Source organism: Nelusetta ayraudi, unplaced genomic scaffold, assembly GCF_046127955.1.
Source record: "Nelusetta ayraudi isolate G7.1 ecotype Tasmania unplaced genomic scaffold, CSIRO-AGI_Nayr_v1 ptg000092l, whole genome shotgun sequence".
NCBI lineage: Eukaryota > Metazoa > Chordata > Actinopteri > Tetraodontiformes > Monacanthidae > Nelusetta > Nelusetta ayraudi.
In genome coordinates, this window is record NW_027466142.1 from 3292124 (window position 1) to 3311890 (window position 19767).

The following is a 19767-nucleotide window of genomic DNA, read 5'->3' on the forward strand; positions in this document are numbered from 1 at the left end:
CTCACAACTGAAATACATTTGTTCTTAATTTATTTGTCGTTCAAAAAAGGTCCAGGGAATGTGCTGGAGCAGTTTCACTCAGTAAAAATGTGCATCGTTGTCAATTCATCAGTATATATTGTTTGTTTACACTGGCCTCATTTTCAGAAAGCCTGAATGCAAGCCGGTGGAGTGGGAAGCCTGAATAAAGGCCTTTCTTCCCCTCCCGGGCCTCAGAAATACCCACTCAGCAGAGAGAGTCTTTCACCGGGCTTTTGGCAATCCATGAGTGACAGTTGAATAACCACAAACTTTTCTCAAGTACAGCAGCCAGGTCATTACACTGTAAAACACATTTTGGGCAAAACTCAAATCTGTTGAATGGTAAAAGTGACTGTATAAAAAAAGCAAAAATCAAATGTTCCATTTGTATCTGATTCATCCATAAATCTATTTTATTAATTCAACAATAAAGAAATATATATACAGAATTGAATGGGGAAAACTGCCTTTCACGAGAGGCTTATCTACTTAACTTTAAACGCAGCCAACCATTTATTTTGTAATGTGTATCTTTCTTGGTTTTTGTGAACATCTGTCAGTAATCTATACATTCTAAAATATGAAATTAGAATGTATTTACTGACTAAATAAATAAACAGTAGTCATTTGAAGCGTATAAAGTTTTTACAGTGTATGGAAAAAAGTGTGTGAAAGACCAGGCCAGCTGCATTACTGGGAGGTCTGCCTATTGTCTAGGTCACATAAAGGCAGAACAAGAGGAGGACAAGAGTGGCCCAATGAGTTGCTGCAGACACGGCATACACACACACACACACACACACACGCACATGCGCCTGCGGACACACCACACACACACACGCACACACACTACTGAAGCACTGACCATCTAGTAATTTTGTTCACACTTCTTAAATGAGACAAATACAGAAACATAGGCAGACATGCAGCATACAGTTGATAAATAACTATATAAAGACTGTTGTTGAACTTTGGTCTGCCATCTTTCATACTTTATCACAGACATGCGTCAGTAGATGCAGCAATTGTGGGGTCATGACAATGACGATAAAATTATTTTCTGAAAATAAATACAGAAGAAATGATTGACAGCTGACAAGGATGATTTAAGAAAAAAATCTAAGACTCAAAACCCATTATACAAAATACTACAGGTTACGTTATCAACTAATAAACATGTGATAGGTCATGACCGAAAGGATAAGATAAAATACTAATTATTTCCACTGCTAACCTCCAAGAACCAACATATCACTATAGCACATACCAGTAGATATCACTGTCTAGCTTCCCAGAAGTGTTGTGTTCCCAAATGAAAGATAGAGAAATTGTAGGAGGATCCCATTACTCCCCATTATTTGAAGTTACTTAGGTTTAGAGATATCAAATTGTGAATTAATGAAAGTAGGACACATTTTTGTTTGTTTTAAAAATGAATGACAAACCACTATTGTCAAACCAAGTTACTGTCATATACATTCAAAACAAGTACTAATGGACGTTAACCTTCGTAGAAAACAAATGTACAACTATTCCACTACTGTAAAACTTGGTGCTGGAAGCATCAATATTTCATGGTAATTTCTTCACACATTCCTGTGATCTATGCAAGCATGTATTGCATGCCCTGTTTTATGACCTTAATGCACACACAACAGATAGACCTGCTGCTACTAGTGAGTGGATGCCTGTGGCCTTTACAGTTACAGTAACACAGAGTAAAGTTCAAGTTTCAGTAGTTTAAATGATTTATAGCGATCCGCAGGTTGTGATTAAGTGTTAATGGTAGTCATGGTGTTGGAGAATGTGTCTAAACAAGACAAATGATCCACTATCTTCTTGTAACCTTTCTTATGTGCATGTTTCCTCTAATCATGTACCACTCCCTCTTAGCTGTGTGTGCTGATTTTATTTATAGTTCTCTTACACGTTGGGTTTGTATATTTGCACATATTTTACATGTACCTTAATACTTTGGTACATTACTCTACAACAGTTTGAAACCGACAGTTAAAAATGTTGATTTTAATAGTGAAATTATGGATGGGAATCGAGAACTGGTTGTTCATGTTCATGAGACAGAAGTTCTCCAAAATGTGGCTTTACATCACCCGTAAAGATGGCACATTTGCTCTGTCCTGTTACAACGCTTCCAATACTGAAGTCTTTGATCTCAATGGGACTAACCTGGTGGACACTGGACCAGTGTGTATAGTGATGTATTTTAGGGCGTTTGGGATTAATGACAAATGTCTTGACAGACTGGATGTGTTCTTCAAGTTTTCAGTCAAGCTTCAGAAATAAGCACTGCACAGCACTGCTAAAGGTAACCATAACCTCCTAACGACCTAGTAAATTTGTACTGAATTTGATACAATCAATCACAATATTCTTCTGCAGGCATAATAAGATGTTATTCCCATTAAAGATCTAGCCTGGAGTTGGTTGGTTGGCGGAGACATCAACACCAAAATGGGGAAAGACGAACACCGAGACAACACCTGATGGATGGTTGGGTATGAAGTGTAGGAATAAATTGAAACGTAGCATGGAATACTGGAGGACTTTACCATTAGTGGTGAATTTTAGCAGAAATTCAGCATCCCAAAGGGCACAGGAAACCACCATGATCTCTGTGGACGGTCAGTCCGCCCAACAAGCGACAGAGACAGCGGAGAGAGAGAAAGCAGAAGGATGCCAGCCAGGCATAGATGCTAGATTGCGGACCGAGCCTCCTCTTCTCAAATGCCAGATCCATCACACACAAAATGGGTAACTGGAGTAAATGATGGCCACAAACAGCGTTCCATGGAACTGCAATGTTATTTTCATCATGGAGATGTGGCTTCAATCACTAATTAATTGAGCTAGCAGACACGCTACAATTTCAGGACACGAGCAGATGCTAATGTTTGCATGGCCCTCAGCCTTCTGCTCACTATCATCAACAATTAGCTGATTGGCCACCCCAACAGTGTCTTCATTGTTGCAGGTAATTTCAACCATGCATGTTAATATTCTGTGCTCCCCAAATTTGCCCAGTGTGTGAAAGTTGCCACCAGAGGGGAGGACACTCTGGACTATGTCTATTCCAATATTAAACATGCCCATTGTCAGGTGTTGGTGGACTCAAATGCACGACAACCACTGATGCAGTTTAAGATGTTTATTGAAGCGGAGAGGTCGGGCAGTCCAGGGTCGAGAACCAGTGCAAGCGGTGGGAGAGGCAGGCGAGATCGGCGTCAGGGACGGGCGTAGGTTGATAACAGCGAGAGGATCCAGACGGGGCAGACGAGGAACATAGTCAGAGCCGAGCAGGGTCGTTACCGGGGAATTGGTCCAAGGACGAGGCGGAGGCAGGGTCGGAGACGGGCTGTTGTCAACCGGGGAACGAAGCAGTACAACAAGAAGACAGGCGCTGGATTACTGGTGCAATGCAAATATGAGAGACTGGTTAATAAAGGCAGTGCAGATCAAAGGCGAAGATTGTTGGCTATCAAGATAATAGGGGCAGATTGTTGGCTATTAAGACTATCAAGATCACAGGCGCAGACTGTTAGCTTGGAGACCATGACACCCATAAAGTAACTCCACTCGCCCACCTTGTTGAAGCTGACCACCTCTGACTGTCCCTCATCACCACCTACATCCCCCTGTGATGGCAATCAAAACCTGTAATAAGAACAGGGTCTTGGCCCAAGACAGCCCTCCCACTCAACTGAACAAGATTTTATCTTTGCCCGGCTCAAGTCAAACAGATCCTCAGCAGCTACACCTCTACCACCATCCATCACCACCAGCACACTGATGGTTCAGGAGCATAGAGTGAGAGATGTGTGCTGAAAACACTGGACTTCGGGAAGGTGGCAGGACCTGACGGAGTACCCAGCAAGGTACCCAGAGTGTGTGCTGACCAGCTGACTGAAGTTTTTACCACACCTTTTCAATCAGTCCCTGTCACAATGTAGCCTCCCGACCTGCCTCAAAGCCTCATCATTATCCCTACTCCCCAAAGACAGCAGTGGACAGTCTCAATGACTTCCACTGCTGTCACACTTAGATTTGTAGTCATGAAGTACTTTAAAAGGCTGTTTCTCTCAATACATCAGGGCCTGTCTGCCACTCACTCTGGACCCCATCAGCTTACCTACAAGACAAACTGATCTGCTGATGATGCAATAATCACCATCACCAGCTGCATTGTATGAAGGAACGCTTCAGGAGATCCTTCCTGCCAATAGCCATTACCCTCTATTACTCTTCCCCTCTGTGTGACAGCATTCTGGACATTATTCCTGTACTCAATGGAAAATAATGCACTAATGGTTTCTATAAAACCTTGCTTATCCCAGCCTCTGTACAATTTGACTGTCTTTTGCACATCTGCTTTGGTTGTTTGTTGTACATAGATTGATTTGAGTGTTTTTGTAACTACTGTATAGTTTATTTTTGTACTGTTTTTTTTAATGCTGCAACAGTGTAGTTTCCCAATTTGGCATCAATAAAGTACATCTATCTATCTATTATCTTGCACTATATGAGTATTCAGTATTGTCCTCCCTGGTTCTGGGCATACACTTAACTGTGGCTGTTAGTGTCCGAGGTTGACATGTTTCACCGTGGAGAAGCTGATTACCAGCGTATCATTCTTAGTCAGTGTGCTGATCAGTGAATAAACCTGTCGGAAGAAATGGGTTTCCAAAAGATATTTGAAAGTGCTTAAGGAAGTGGCGTGCTGAATGTCCTAAGGGAGAGGATTCCAGAAGGAGGGGCCTGCACACCTGAAGGTTCTTCATCCCATGGTGGTTTTGTGAGTAGGTGGGGGGAACAAGCTGGATGGAGGAGGAGGAACTTGGAGAACAGGCTCTTGATGTAGAGGAGATTCTGTGAGGTACAAGGGGACAACATTGTTGATAGCCTTAAACGTGAGCAGGAGGATTGAGGATTTACCATTGTCCAATGGTGGTGTCGAGAGAGGGGTGCCAGCAAGACCAGGAACCTTGGAAGTTATGTTAAAGTTATGCTAACGCTCCGCTCGGGCTACACTACCAAGTCTATGGGGCTATTGTTATGGTTGATGGAACAAAGTCATTCCTCGAACTGACTGAGCCTCTCCTCAAGTGGCGCTACATTTAATAAAAAATACCAGATACAGTCATTGAGGAGGGGGCTACACTAAACATCATGCAAGTGGAGCAAGAAAAGACATGGGGGACACAGGTGGAAGGGGAAAGTGATATCAAAGCCAAGAGGTGATTGCGCTAAACAGATGAAAAAGAAAGTGTAATACGGAGCAGAGAAGTGATTAACCGGACAAATCACCTTTTATAAATTACAATCCGGGGACATTCGTACAGTAAGTATGCGTGAGGGGCTTGTTTGCGTTGCCTCTTGGCACCATCGCCTGCGTGACAGTCACATCTTCAATGGTGAGCTGTCTCCGTACGAGTAGCACTGACCAATCAGGCAGCTGTGTTTCCCTGTGAGGCCAGCCCTTTAATATGACAGTCCTCAGCTGCTGTAGATCTGGAGCAGAGTAAGGATGTTCCCTCAGTTCAGTCAGCCTAGAAGAAGAGATGTGTTGGATTGGCACGATCTCATACTCTGCTCTTTCAGTACTGTGCTGCTCTGTAGAGACTCAGTGAGCATGAGACAAAACGTGAGCAATTATTGAGCCTTTTTTGTGCACGAGCAGGAAGCCGCAGTCTCGGCATTTGCTGCAATCTGGCTATAGTTGAGTGTATGGGCCCATTGAAGTTAAAGGATCTGTAATTCCATAGACAATTATTGAATTTTGAACACGCAAAACAATGGCAAAATCTTCATTCACAATTTGTGTATAGTGCATCTCAGTCTGTGCACATAGTAGTACGAGAGGTGAAGGCAATCAGAACGACTTCCTGAAGGCACGTTGCCCTTTGTAAGTACTGTGAGGCATCGCAGGTCACAAGTGTGGCCGGTTCACATAAACATACTCATAATAGTATTTTTTCATGTTCTCTTCATTTCATATTAAATGGCACTTGGTCGTGCTGCATCAAGTTTTGCATATTATGGTGTATTATGACTTTTATCCAATCATAATTCAGCTTGCTTCTGTGGTCAGGTTCTATGAAATCTCCCTGAGTCCCTTGCCATAGCTCGATCTCGAGTCTACGACACGCAAGACCAGCTAAAAGGTCTGATGCTGAATTAGACATGTACACATTCTGTGACTGGATAAGCGCTTGTTAGCCTGAAACTTTGATACCATCTGCAATTTAAAATGTAGCTAACTTTTCTCATTGGTGGCTGTGTCCCAGCTGTGCCAACAGGTTCAATGGTTTTAGTGTTGCATATTTGGCAAAACAAATAATCTGTTTACTTTATTTTCAATTATTAACTTGTTTCATGATCATCTCCTTGGTGAAGAGTTTCCTTTTGACAAACATGTTTAAGCCTAGCCTGGTTTTGGTAGTTTCCTACTCTTAATTGCAAATGTAAGCTTAGTGATTTCAAAATTCGAATGCTCTGGAAATTCCGGAAAAAGCGTTGCTTGACTAGCCTATATGCAGTTGATTCTGTAAGTGTGATTCTTTATGGATTCTCGAGCCGTAGTATTGATGGTATTATGAAGCGTATTTAATTTAGACAAGGCCAAGTGGGACGTCACTTAAGACCTAGGTGTGAAAAGCATTATTCGCCACGGGTAAGAGGTCAGAGTCAGAGAGCCAGAGGCAGGTGTCGGCCAAGCTACTCTTTCTCTCTGAGGAGCAACCACTGTGTGTCACTCGACTTCACCGGTAGGCCTGCCAGGAAGATCAAAGGTGAGAGGTGGTCAGGAACGTTTGCGTAGTCGGGATCGGGAGGATCCGAAAGTCTGATGGCTGCTCCTTGGACCGCTTCATGTGCCCTCATATAGGTTGGGTGTAGGCTGGTCAACCCGGGGCTTGGCAGGTGGAGGATGAGACAACACTCTGGCCTCTGCTCTGCTTAGATGGCTGCCAGGCAAAAAATTGCACAGCATCATCATCCGTGCTGTTGAAATGATGTTGTCTGCTGGGTCCACTTATGATGTAGTCGTTCTGTCATGGTTGGTGTGGAGGTAGGACCCAAATGCAGAACTCAAGGTTGCAAGTGATAGCAGCTGTTATTTCAGAAAAAATAAAAACAACTGTAAATAAAGCTTTGGAGCAAAGTTAACAGAGCAAAGTTCTAAAACCAAAATAAATCAGAACAACAACAACAGAAACCATTTGATGACCAAGTAGGACAACAACCAGACAAAGGAAGACAAGGACTACACTGTTTGTAGAAGAGGTCAGGGGAACACAAGTGAGAACAGGACAGACAATGGACAGAGGACATTGGACAAGGGTAAAGAATACAAAATAAGTAAATGTCCTCAACATGGCACTGCGATGGGTAATGACAACTCATGACCACGCCAATTATGTTTCCTGAGCAGTAGCAGTAAATTACACATTCACACTTGCTTACCAAGTTTTTCAAGCTTCATGTATTGCAATAGACATTGCATAACACTCGGTGTAAATGTCATGAGAGTGTTAGATGGAACAGTAATTTTGATACTCAGCATTTCTTAATTTTGATTTTAAAAGGTGCTTTTATAATTATACAAGAAAAAAAAATCAATATTTCTTTAGACCTTTTTGTAAATCTGAGTGAATCTAGTCCATATGCTTTGACAACACACTCCTGCTTTCAAAGAACACTGCATTTTGGATTATTCAAATCCAAAAATGGAATTCATTCAAAGGAGATTGAAGAGCATGCAAGGATTTTTTTGAACAGTGACATTTCGTAACACACTGGTTTGCTTTATTAACAGTTGAGGGACAGGGTAAGGTATCATTAAAATACTCCGGTATGTGTTGATGTATGTCTTCCCATTGGAGGGTTGCTCTTTCTAATTGGTCTTAATTGTTGGTAATACCCCCATGTCGTTTTCCTTTAGTTTGCCTCGGCATGCAACTGAGAAGATGTCTTTTTTATTGATGTGACAGCGCTAAATTGAGAGCCTTTGGCAGAGTGTCAAAGCCTAATTAATCACTCTAATTTCATCTCTCCATGCGTCCTCAACTATTGAGTTAATGTAATCAGAGGGTTTACCATCTTCATGATAGTTGAGCCTCCTCATGCTAATTAGTTGCTAGCTCCGAGATGGAGAAGCCCTAAGGGTGAGAGGCTAAGGGCAAAAGCTGGCCTAAAAGGCCACATAATGACCAAGGAACATGAACTCGGAATCCAGTACATTCATTGTACGCGTCGTTAATTACACACACACACACACACACACACACACACACACACACACACACAAATGTCAATTTTTGCCGTGAACCCACCACTACCCAACCTTCACTGCATTGTTGATTTTGATCCCATATATTAAACTGCATTACAGTGACTCCCCATTAAAGCCTTCTTGCATCATCATGTGAGCATTGAGAGGCTGACTTGCCTTTCATGAGCTATAAACCCTCGGCACCAAGCTTGGCTGGCATCTGCTCCGCTGGGAAGGCTAGATTGGGAAAGCGGGCCATGAATCAGAACAGGTGGGGTGGGGGGGGGGGTGTGCGTGCGTGTGTGTGTGTGTGTGTGTGTGTGTGTGTGTGTGTTTGCGGTATGTTGTCTGCGTCTGACCCTTGCCCAACTCACTGCTGCTTGCTAATGTTGGTGATTAAGAATTTTAGGGCTGTTCCACTGTAAGTAGCTGTGAGTGGTTAAGTGTCACTCTGAAGACAATCACAAGCAGAAAAAAAAAAAAAAAACAGCTAAGCAAATTCAAGTGCTGCACCAGTTCCACAGTAAATAAACCAGATTTGTCAACGACGACTGCTACTGCTACTGCTACAGCAACAGTATGGCCTGTGAGAAGTGACGTCCTTCTTAGCAAAGACAGCATAGTGAACGTCATTAAAATTGGATGCAAAATTCATTACCAAACCACTACTTCCCACCCATATGTTGAAAAAGCTGTGTATTGCTTCGAATTACCTGCTGTTCATTAAAAAAAAGAAAAAAAAAAGAAAAAAAAGAAATCTTTTTAAATGTGGTTTATGAACTTGACATTTTCAAAGATATCTGAGTGGACACATTGCAAAACAAGGAAAAATGTTGGAATAGTCTTCTATATATGTAGTATTCTGTGACTGTGGCAATCAAATAGGTTGAGGAGATATTTGCTTTTTCAATGTATGTGTGTAGATAAATTTATACCTTCATTTTGCCTGAATGTTGCATTTTGTCCTTAGCTGTGAATCAATTTGCTCAAGAAATTAAATGACATAAATTAAATGTAACTATTTTTTTTTGGCCCCCTGCCCATTGTCTATTATGCCCTTTGCCATTTCAATGTGATTGGGTGTAATTCACATTGCATGAACATCGCGGCAATTTTTTTTTCTATGTTCTATATCTGGGTGTGAAGATTCACTGCAACTGCATTTACCCCGAATCAGAGGGTAAATTTTAACATTTACCTTTTTTTTAACATTACATGGGACGTTGACATGTAGTGTGAACAGATCGCAGACAAACCCTTAACGTAACCCCATGTATGCACCTTTTTCTTTTTTACACACAAGCTTCCAGGTGTAATGAATGGCAAAAGTGTTTTCTTTCTTTAATGTAAATAGCTGTCACATCAGCAAGGACTAAAAAGATTCATATTTAATTATAACTCTCTTTGGAACTGTCTTTGTGTTAAGTAGCCCACTATTAAATTTTATGATGACTATTCAGATTCTATATTTAAGCATTTTGTCCAATATGATGTAAGAGGTGCATTTTTGCAACAAAATTTGATTTTACATGTCGAATGGGAAATTTGTGTAGCTGGGGAAAAAATATATAAAAATCATGTCTATAAATAGAATTGTGCAGCACAATGTCAAGTGTCTCATTTCCTTTGTGGTACATAGAAATATGATCAGAGAAAATGATAGAAATCCTCAGTTGAGTGGGGGGTGAAAAAAAAAAGGTTCAGCAATCATCCTCGAATCAACAAATATATTATTTTCAACAAATAGTGAGAATTGTAATGTCTTGTTAATTTAACAGTGCCCTTTGGTTCTCCATGCAGTTCGGAAAAACAAACATTTGTATCACCCATGAATCAATTAATCAATACCACAAAAGCATTGAAAACTATGACAGGACCTAAATAGTTAGTCATTGCTTTAACTACAGCTGGATGTTGTACTCTTTCTTGTGCCTCCCGCTGTTCTTTCCCACACACACACACACACACACACATACACACACACACGCACACACACACACACACACACACACACACACACACACACCCACACACACACACACACACACACACACACAATTATACGTTTTGAAGACAGCAGTTAAGATCAAATGGACTGTAAGGCATACAATGTAACCTGCTTGGTTTTAGAATGTTTTTTTTTTCTTTTAAGATTTATTTTACAGTGTCTCAGTACAACAACATAAATACTGTGCTGGGGGGGGAAAAATTCCAAAATTAAGACGTTTTTGTTTCTTCTTTATTCTTTTTTCTGTAAACATTGAGAAATGCAAATTAAGTATCTTTAGTTTGCAACAAGACAACAACATCTACAATAACAGCAACTGTCCAAAGAAGTAAGGCTTGTGTCACCTCAGTCTCTAATAGGCTCAGAGCAAAAATGAACGTTTTTGTCCATTATAATTTCTTAACTACTAAATTTAAAGTTGTTGTTTTTTTTCTTAACAGTGCTCCATTTGGGGTGGGGGTGGAGGTGGTGGCGATGGTCAGGGGGTGGGAGTGGAAGGTGGGAGGGGCGGGGGGGTGAGTTGGGGAGGTGTCTGTCTATCAGAAGAGGCTTGTCAGCGTGGTTTGCGACGGGCTCCGACACTCGTGAACATCCATGCCGCCGGGCACTGTGGTGAGTACAGAGGTAACCGCAGGCATTGTGGGATTAGTTAGGTCTGTCAGGGTTGTGGGGGTGCTGGAGGGGCTCATGGAGGCGTTGGATATTTCTGAGGCAGGGCCCGATGGTGTCCCACACTGCAGCGTTGATCCGTCTGATGCCTTGTCAACACAAGAGCCCTCCTGCCGCAGTAGATTCCTTCGAAACTTTGCCCGGGCATTTTGGAACCAGACCTGCAGAGGTACAAAAAAAAAAAAAAAGGCAAAAAGCAAACAAAAAGCAAACTGTTACAAAAGGGGTAAAATTGGTCCGCTCATTTTCACTATGTGTACGAAATTTCACCACTACAGTTCGCTGTTTCCAAATTTCTCGCAGTATGTGAAAAAAATCCTCCAGGCCCCTCACAAAGAACCGACGAGGACATACAGAGAAAATAAAATAAATCTAAGTAACATTCACTGTTTTAGAAGGATCACCGTTTGCAATGTTTCAAGTTACAATTTTGGTTATTTCTTTAACAAAAATAATACATGTGCATGTGCGTGCACATTCACACACACACACACACACACACACACACACACACGTGCAAACATGCCTTTCCTTGTAGATTTTTTTTTTTCAATTTAAACACACACACACACACATATATAAATACATGCACTTGAGTGTGTATATATATATGTATATATACATATATATATATATACATATAAATATATGAGTGTATATAAATGATGAAAGTATATATTCACCACAGAATAAATAGATAGATAGATAGATAGATAGATAGATAGATAGATAGATAGACAGATAGAACCCAGACTGGGAAATTGCAGAATAGCGGTGGCATGGACATGCAATAACTAATTGTACGCAACAGAATAACCTATACATATTAAAATCTCAAAATAAAAAAGCACTCTTGAACAAGTTTATACAACCTATTGGCATTATACAGTGTGAATATTAATGTCTGTAGTGCAAAAAACGCAACCTGTTTAAGGGCACAATGTGTTCTAGTGAAGTGCAATGGCATGCGGTGGTAAAGATTTCCTGCATCTGGATCTTTCAACACGTATGTGACTGACACAACATTGAACTGACGTGTTGTATACGAAGAGCAAAATGTTAAGAGGCGGCCCTTCCCTGAACACATCATGAGACCTTCAATACCCGACCAAGTTGGCTGACATGGGCCATTTAGCTGCTACATGCAAAACAACACTGCGGACATACAGGGAAGTTTAAACATCAGGGATTGGTTCTTTTTCGACATCCACAACCACGTATCACTCATACCTACATCTCTTCTATGATGAAAGACAAAAACAGGACTAAAGACAATGTGTTAAATAAATAAATAATTTACACAGGACTGCTTCTTAGTGTCATTTGGGTCCTTCTCTTTCTTTCTTTCTTTCTTTCGTTCTTTGAATGTAATGTTTTCATTTAATGCACTGCTTATTTTGCCATTAAAGAACTGAAGTGATGGCTCAGACTGCACTGTGCACAGGGACACAGCAGAAATGAATTGACGATAGTGTCACAGGAAACAGAGGGAAAACAGGCATGAAGACTCCAATGTATCAAAACAAAATGACTGCTTTGTTTTCTATTATTACTAATGAGAGCACCGGGTGATGCATTTATTTATTTATTTATTTATTTATTGTGTTGCTCTGGAATTGTTTCATTCATTATTTTTTGTGCCATGTTCCTTCTTCTTTTTTGCTCTCCAGATCATTTGCTATGGTCTTCAGAGGAACTCAAAAGCAGTGCAATCACCCACTGAGCAAGCACTACCAGGCATTGACTTTCTTGTCTATCAGTCTTTACTGTGAAGCATTGCATTGTCCAGCAAAATACATTTTGGTTCCAAAACCCTAACGAGTGTAGTTTGCATATCAGTGCATAAACAAAGACTAACTTTTAACTCCCTTCTAACAACTGAAGAATGTTCTTGTTTGGTAGTTTTACTCGAAGAACATATGAAAGATCGCCCAAAAGTCGTCACTCATTTCACGCCTGTTTATCCTCACAGTGTACACCCTTGTTGTTTTCTACAAGGCTTCTGGAAACCTCAAATCCTATTTTACAACAGCCAGGCTTGTCCTGGAAACTGACAGGGGCCTCGTCCCCCCGCAGAGAGGCCGACAGACGTACCTGTAGAACCCGCTTGGTGAGGCCAGTCTTCTGCGCAAGCTGCTTGAGGTCCTTTGCATCCGGGTTGTGGTTTATGGCAAAGTAGGACTTCATGGTGCGAAGCTGGTGGTGCTTGAAGGACGTTCTCATGCGCTTGGTTTTCTGACTGGAGCTGTACTGGGAGTCCCGATCCATGGACTCTCCATCGTTCTCATTACAGCTCAGCGCTGAGGCACCCCAGAACATAGGAAAACAAGTGTGCTGGTCATAATCCTTGTCATCACTTCTGTGTGTATGTCAAGCTTCGAATTAGCTAATACTAGCCAACAGCTTTTTATATACATTCTTACACTCACACAGTTAATTTAGAGTTCTCGGTTAGGCTGACATGCAGGTCTTTTCCCTCCTGATTTTCTCAATTGAAATAAGAAGAAATGAGTCATGACGATCATAAGTGACATCACTGTTTCTTCTCACTTCACCTCCCATCTCTCTCTGTTTACATATCTTTCTTCTTTTGGAGAAGGTGCTAGCCTGGCTCTAGAACACACACACACACACACACACGTGCGCGCGCGAGAGCGCGCACGCACACAGAAACCACTAACAACGACACGCGTGTATTTGTCTCTGCTTACAAATTTCTTGGCAACCTTCAAAGTGTTGCTGAATGCATAACAGTTCGTGTTCAATATCAAAACGCTGCAATGATGAATATGAAGTGAGGCAAAGCGTCGGAATAACACTTCACTTAATTAGCCCATACACACCAGGCGGAACAAATGCTACTTTCCATCCAAAGCATATTGTGGCATTTCGATGGGGGGGGTGGAAAGAGCAGTGAATTGCCTTTCTGCTCCTCTTTTCTTACTCATCGACGTCTCATTCATTCATGACTGCTACCAGTAACTCTGGACAACAGGCCGCACATATGTTCTCCCAGTGAAGCTTGCGTGTTGTTACTGATTGGAAACAGAAGAGGGCTTGCTGCTCCTCACTTTTTTTCCCCCGCCACTACTGTGCTTCACATCCAACTTCCCTTTACTTTTTTTTTTTTTTTTTTAATTCAATATGTTCAACTATAAACATTGTTCATACTGCTCAGTGGCCACCCAGTTCCTTCTTGTTACCGTGATGAGCCATTTTACAACTTTTTCCTACGATGTCAAACCAAAAAGAGATTTAAGAAAAAAATGGCACTGCAGGCGTCTGTAAGTAATCTAAGAATCTGTCACGGTTTTGCCAACAACATTTTTTTTTTTTTTTTTTGTACAATCAACCAAAAGTGCAGGCTGTAAAATTGGTGCTGAAAGTCCCCCCGCAACTCACACAACCACAGTGACCCCAACGCACCCATTTCTGCTCAATCCCGGGCTTCACTAGCAGTGTGAGTCTGGTGTTGGGTGGGAGGGGGATGGCAAGATAAGACATCAATTGGGTATGACAAGTGGAAAATGGTGAAAGCTTAATCTTGTACATAAAAAAAAAAAAATGTAACCCTAAAAGGACATGAGGACAAAACACACCTGCTTTCAGTTGTATAGCTTGATGAAAAATGGCTATACTTTGCTGCCTTTTTTAAAAATTTAAATTTAAATGTATCTTTTGGTTTGGGTTCTTACATACAGGGACTCATTTTCACAGCATGCTATTAGACCGCAAAGTGATAGTTGAGAAAAGTCCTCTGTTGTGTTAAAGTTCCTGAACAACGTTAGAAGGCAGTCAAAGTTCCACAACTTGTTTCATTTTGTGAACCCCCCCCCCCCCTCCCCTCTCTCTCTCTATCCCCCCAGTTTGGTACCACCACATTAGGCACCCAAATAAAGTGTGAGGACGAGCATTGTGCAGCAGCTGACAGAAAAACACGCTGCACAGAACCAAATCTCTGCACTTTTGCTTTTCAACAGATGTCAAAGTGTTTCAGCGGCAGCGTGACGCGACTGGAAAAGTTTTCACGAAGCCGTATCACACACGTGTGCTACACAGAACGAAACTGCAATATTATTAATAATAAATAATAATACTCGGTGTTCTCCACCATAGCGATGTTTTTTTTTTTTTAAGAGGACAATAATAAAGACACTCCGCGAAAAGAATGACAGCCCCTCCCCCCTCTCGTTCTCTCACTTTCTTTCTTCCTTTCTTTCTTTCTTTAAAAAAAAAAAAAAAAAAACTTTTAAAATTTGTATCGCGTCCTTACCTGCGTTGTAAGCGGCCAGCTCGGCTCCCGGCCCGGGGCTTTTCCTCTTCCTCGGCCGGCCTTTCTGCACGGTCCCCACGCCGTTGAAGTAGGATAGTCCAAGCGTGTTGGCCGGACCCAGGCCTTTGTGCTGCACCACGTCCGAGTGGTTAAAGTGTGTCTGGTATTCTCCCTGGACGACAGTCTCAAAGTGCAGCCGGCAGTACACCAGCGTGTCCTTCATGCCGAAATGGTCCCCGGTCGTGAGCATCTTGCTGCAGGTGGTGCAGGTGAAGCAGTTGAGGTGGTAAACCAGCTCCCGGGCCCGCATCACCATTTCAGAGGCCGAGATACCCAGGTGGCACCGGGCGCACCTCTGCACCGAAAATCTTCTGCGGACAACACGGACACGTCATTAGCGGCTGCGCGGCCCCGCTCGTGGGTCAAAACTGATATTATTTAGTTGTTTGCGCGTGTTTGTAAATTGCGTGTGTGTGTGTGTGTGTGTGTGTGTGTGTGTGTGTGTGTGTGTGTGTGTGTGTGTGCAAATTGGCTCTTAGACCAAGTTACGACTCCCCAACATGTTTTTCCTTTCTTGATGCACTTAGTCACTTTATCACTATATTTAGACCCTGGCAGGGAAACGTCACGTCTTCTTGATTGAGTAAAATAACAATAACCAAAATAAATCAGTTTGTTTTTTGTTTTTAATTTAGGATGCTATTTTTTTCTCTCTCTCTCTGCAATATTTCACGAACATTAGCAGAAAGCTAATGACGAAATTGCGTGTAAATGACGAATAGTGTTGAGGTTGTGTGTCCCCCACCCCCTCCACCCCTCCTGCACGTCGCTCGTACCTGTAGTAATCATCCTTGCAGTAGATGCTGCCGTCCTTGCTGAAGCAGGTGAGCTCGGACTCCAGGTGGAGTTTGCACTCGCTGCACTTGAGGCAGCGCATGTGCCACTGTTTGTCCACGGCCAGCAGGTAGTACCGGTCCGCGATCTTCCTGCCGCAGCCGGCGCACAGCGCGACTCGCTTGCTGGTCATACACGGCATGGACTGCGGGTGAACACGGGCACAGAGACGGGGGGCGGGGGGGGACACACACACATGACATTGGCGTTATGGGGAGAGAGAGAGAGAGGGAAAAAAAACGAGCAAAGTAGAGAGGTTCATAGAATCCACCGGCCTGGCTGCAGTGGGAGGAAATTTTATCTCTGAAAACGGCACTCTGAATGTTAAGAAGTTGTCAAAAAAGCGTTACAAAACCTATAACAAAATGTGTGTTTAAAGTAGTAGTAATAATAATAATAATAATAATTAATAATAATAATAATAATAATAATAATAATAATAATAATAATAATAATAATAATAATAATCTGTTGATTCCCTTTTGCGTTTTTTTTATATTATTAGCATTTTATATATAAAAAAAATGAGAAACGTCTGGTCGTTTTTTTCGACTACACAGTTTAGAATTGATTCTAGTATCGAACAATGCATAACATGGCAAAATAATTTATTGTAAAATTATTTTCGGGTTTTCTAAAGAGAAATACTGGCTAATTATATCTGAAAACACATATAGCTCCAAATTATAATTTGTTCGGTAAGACTGACAAAAAACACAGTTTTTTTTTATTTTAAGAAGTGGTTAATTTAACAACAACACAGGCAGATGCACTTACTTTCACTATGCACTCTCACTGTTTAGGAAACTATTGTTACCTCACATATAGAAAATATACATTAAATGATGGTATTTTAGCAAAGAATAAGAACTTGCAAATGAGCTTAATGTCATGGTTTTATTTATTCCTAGTGGCATCCGGCGTTTGTGAACTGTATTAATTGTAGCATACACCAAGATTTTAGGGGATCGAATTTAAAAAGTTGATAAAAAAGACAGTCAAGCGAAAATACACAATTTTCTAGGGAAAACGGCACGATTTGTGCTATTTGTGCTTCTTGGTTCGGTCGAAGTTGCGTCGCCCAAATAAATTTTAAACCTTCTGCAGGAAGCTGCGACTTTTTTTTTTTTTTTTTTTTTTTTCATTTAACCCACTTTGCCGTGTGACTCGTATACAAACCAAATAAAAACACATTGACTTTTTGGTGGAGGGTCGCTCTGTCCGAACGAAAGGATGAAACAAAACCAAGCAACCAAAGAAAACTAAACAACATTCGGAGCTGAACCGGCGCGTTTTGAATGTGACACCGGCTGCACTAACGTGTCACCCCGTGCCAGAGTACAGGAACACCGTTTACCGTTTCCGATTCTCCCATATCGATCGCCGAGCTGATGGCTACCGACTCGCTCTTCGCTCTCCGGTCCATTTCTTCCACCACGCCGTGCACGTCGCCTCCGGGGAGGCCGTGAAAAAGCATCGTTGCCGAAGAGGGGAGAATGTTATAGCTGTTCTCCTCGGGTCTGCAGGCCAAGATGTCCATCAGAGGCGAAAAGAAAAAGAAGAAAGAAAAAGAAGAAAAGGCGCAACAACGCAGGTCGGAATTCTTCTCACGCTTTTTTTTTTTTTTTTTTTTTTTTTCTCACGTTTTCCTTCGTTGCGCCGTTTAAGTGAGAAATCCAGATCACGGAGGGGGGGAAAAAAATATGAGGGGAAAAGTTGGACACGTGTTCTTCACACTACGTCTCCTCTGCCAATGGAAACCGTTATCTGAATTTCCGGTGCTCCCTGTTTCTTTTCTTTCTTTCTTTTTTTTGTACAAGCTATTATTAATTCATAAACGCAGAGACTGTTAAAAAGTGTTTCGTTCTTTTGTGTTTTTCATCCGTGCTGGTCGATCCGAAGACCATTTCTTAATGTCCTCACTGCTTTACTACGGTGGATAAACGCAGTAATTGAAACCCAAGTTCCTTTCTGCAGCCAGAGTTCAGGGCTCCGACAGCGTGCATGCCAATGGGGAAAAGAAAAAATACAGAAAAAAAAAAAATACAAAACAGAAGTCCACCCTTGCCTGTGGCTCACAGGGACACAACACAACCGTTGCGCCAAAGCCGCTGTAAGCAGTCTGCCGCTGCTGCACACTCACAAGTGGAGGAAAACAAGAGGAAAAAAAAGAAAAAATAGGTCCCAAAAAAATCTGACAACGGCCTTCGGAATATTCGTCTTCCTCCTTCTTCAAGGTTCTGTCCAAGTTGATAGTCGTTGACGTCTTTTTCCACAACTACTGCCTTCCTTCCAGAGGGACAATTGGTGGTGGTGGTGGTGGTGGGGGGAACAACACAAACAAGAGTGTTTATATTTGATAAACCTCCTGAGCGGCACCTCTCTCTCTCTCTTTTTTTCTTTTTCCTTTGCAGCGGTCTGTTTGGTGTGTGGATGTTGTGCCAGGGAGGACGCGTACATGCGCGTAGAAGAGGAGGAGCCCGGCTTCACGTTGACTGATGAATGTTTAGCGCCCCCCCAACCCACACACACACACCCACGCACACACACACACACACACACCCGAACCGCGGTCCTCCTTCTCAGGTCTCGCTTGGACCCCTTCGCTCCTTATCAACGGGCCCGGTTGCGTCACGACGCACCGGTGGCGTTCATTGGCTGCTCTCGTCCGTCACCGCGCTGTGTTGTGTCTGTGCTTATGCGCCGAGCGGGTCTGGAGAAGGAGGGTGGGGGGGGGGGGGGGGAGAGAGAGAGAGAGAGAGAGAGAGAGAAGCAGCAGCATCTTCTCCCCCTCCGCTCTCGCGAAACGACAACAAGCGGCCACCCCATCCACGCAACATTACACAAATCTCGATGCGTGTCGTCGCGCGGGCCGCGCCGTTGTTGACGGTGAAGAGGAGACGAGGCTCCGAAAACGTGCGCGCCGAGGGAGGATTTGCTCTGGGACTTTGCGGCGCGCGCCGCACACACACCGGGAGGAGTTCCCGCGGCACGCAGCGCACCGTTCCCGCGCGCAGCCTCACCATGGCACCAAAGGACCGCTTGCCTTTGCGCACGGGACCGGCGGGAGCAGCAGCGAAGCAAAGATCATCTCAGAAACTTCTCAGCCACGCACCACTTGCGCCGAAGCGATAGTGTGTGTGCGTGTGCGTGTGTGTGTGTGTGATATATATATATATATATATATGTATGTATATATATATATATATATTATATATATATATATATATATATATATATATATATATATATATATATATATATATATATATATATATATATATCTATATATATTTCAAATAATGACATCGCTTTTATTGAATTATTTATTTTCCTGAAACAAATATGCGCCTTTGTATTGATTACTTCAACTCGCATTAGGACAATTTAAGATTTGTAACAAACAGTATTTATCCACAAAAAAAACAAAAACATTTTTAAAAACCCAACACCGCAACCAACGGCCATAAGCTGGTAATTAATATTTATACGAACAAAAGTGGGTTTTAAATAATTCATCATGTTAATTCGGGAAACCTTTTTTTCTTGTTTTGTTTTACACTTTGGAATTTTTAACGTCACACAGTCTTTCCATTTATTTATTTATTTATTTAT

The 19767-nt window shown here is 42.1% G+C and overlaps 1 protein-coding gene across 2 annotated transcripts; it reads right to left on the reverse strand.

Moving 5' to 3' along the window:
• Positions 1-9045: 9045 nt before the first annotated feature.
• On the reverse strand, positions 9046-18471 carry lhx2b (LIM homeobox 2b). 2 transcript variants are annotated; one of them, XM_076047186.1, is made up of 5 exons: positions 17510-18471; positions 16095-16297; positions 15259-15626; positions 13080-13285; positions 9046-11146 (listed from the first exon to the last, which is right to left on the reverse strand). In XM_076047186.1, exons 1-5 carry the CDS (start codon positions 17690-17692, stop codon positions 10856-10858), a joined length of 1251 nt encoding a protein of 416 aa, XP_075903301.1. In that variant the 5' UTR covers positions 17693-18471; the 3' UTR covers positions 9046-10855. The 2 variants fall into 2 exon arrangements, with proteins under 2 accessions (XP_075903301.1, XP_075903300.1); XM_076047185.1 differs by having other exon boundaries at positions 15259-15629.
• Between the last annotated feature and the right edge of the window lie 1296 nt (positions 18472-19767).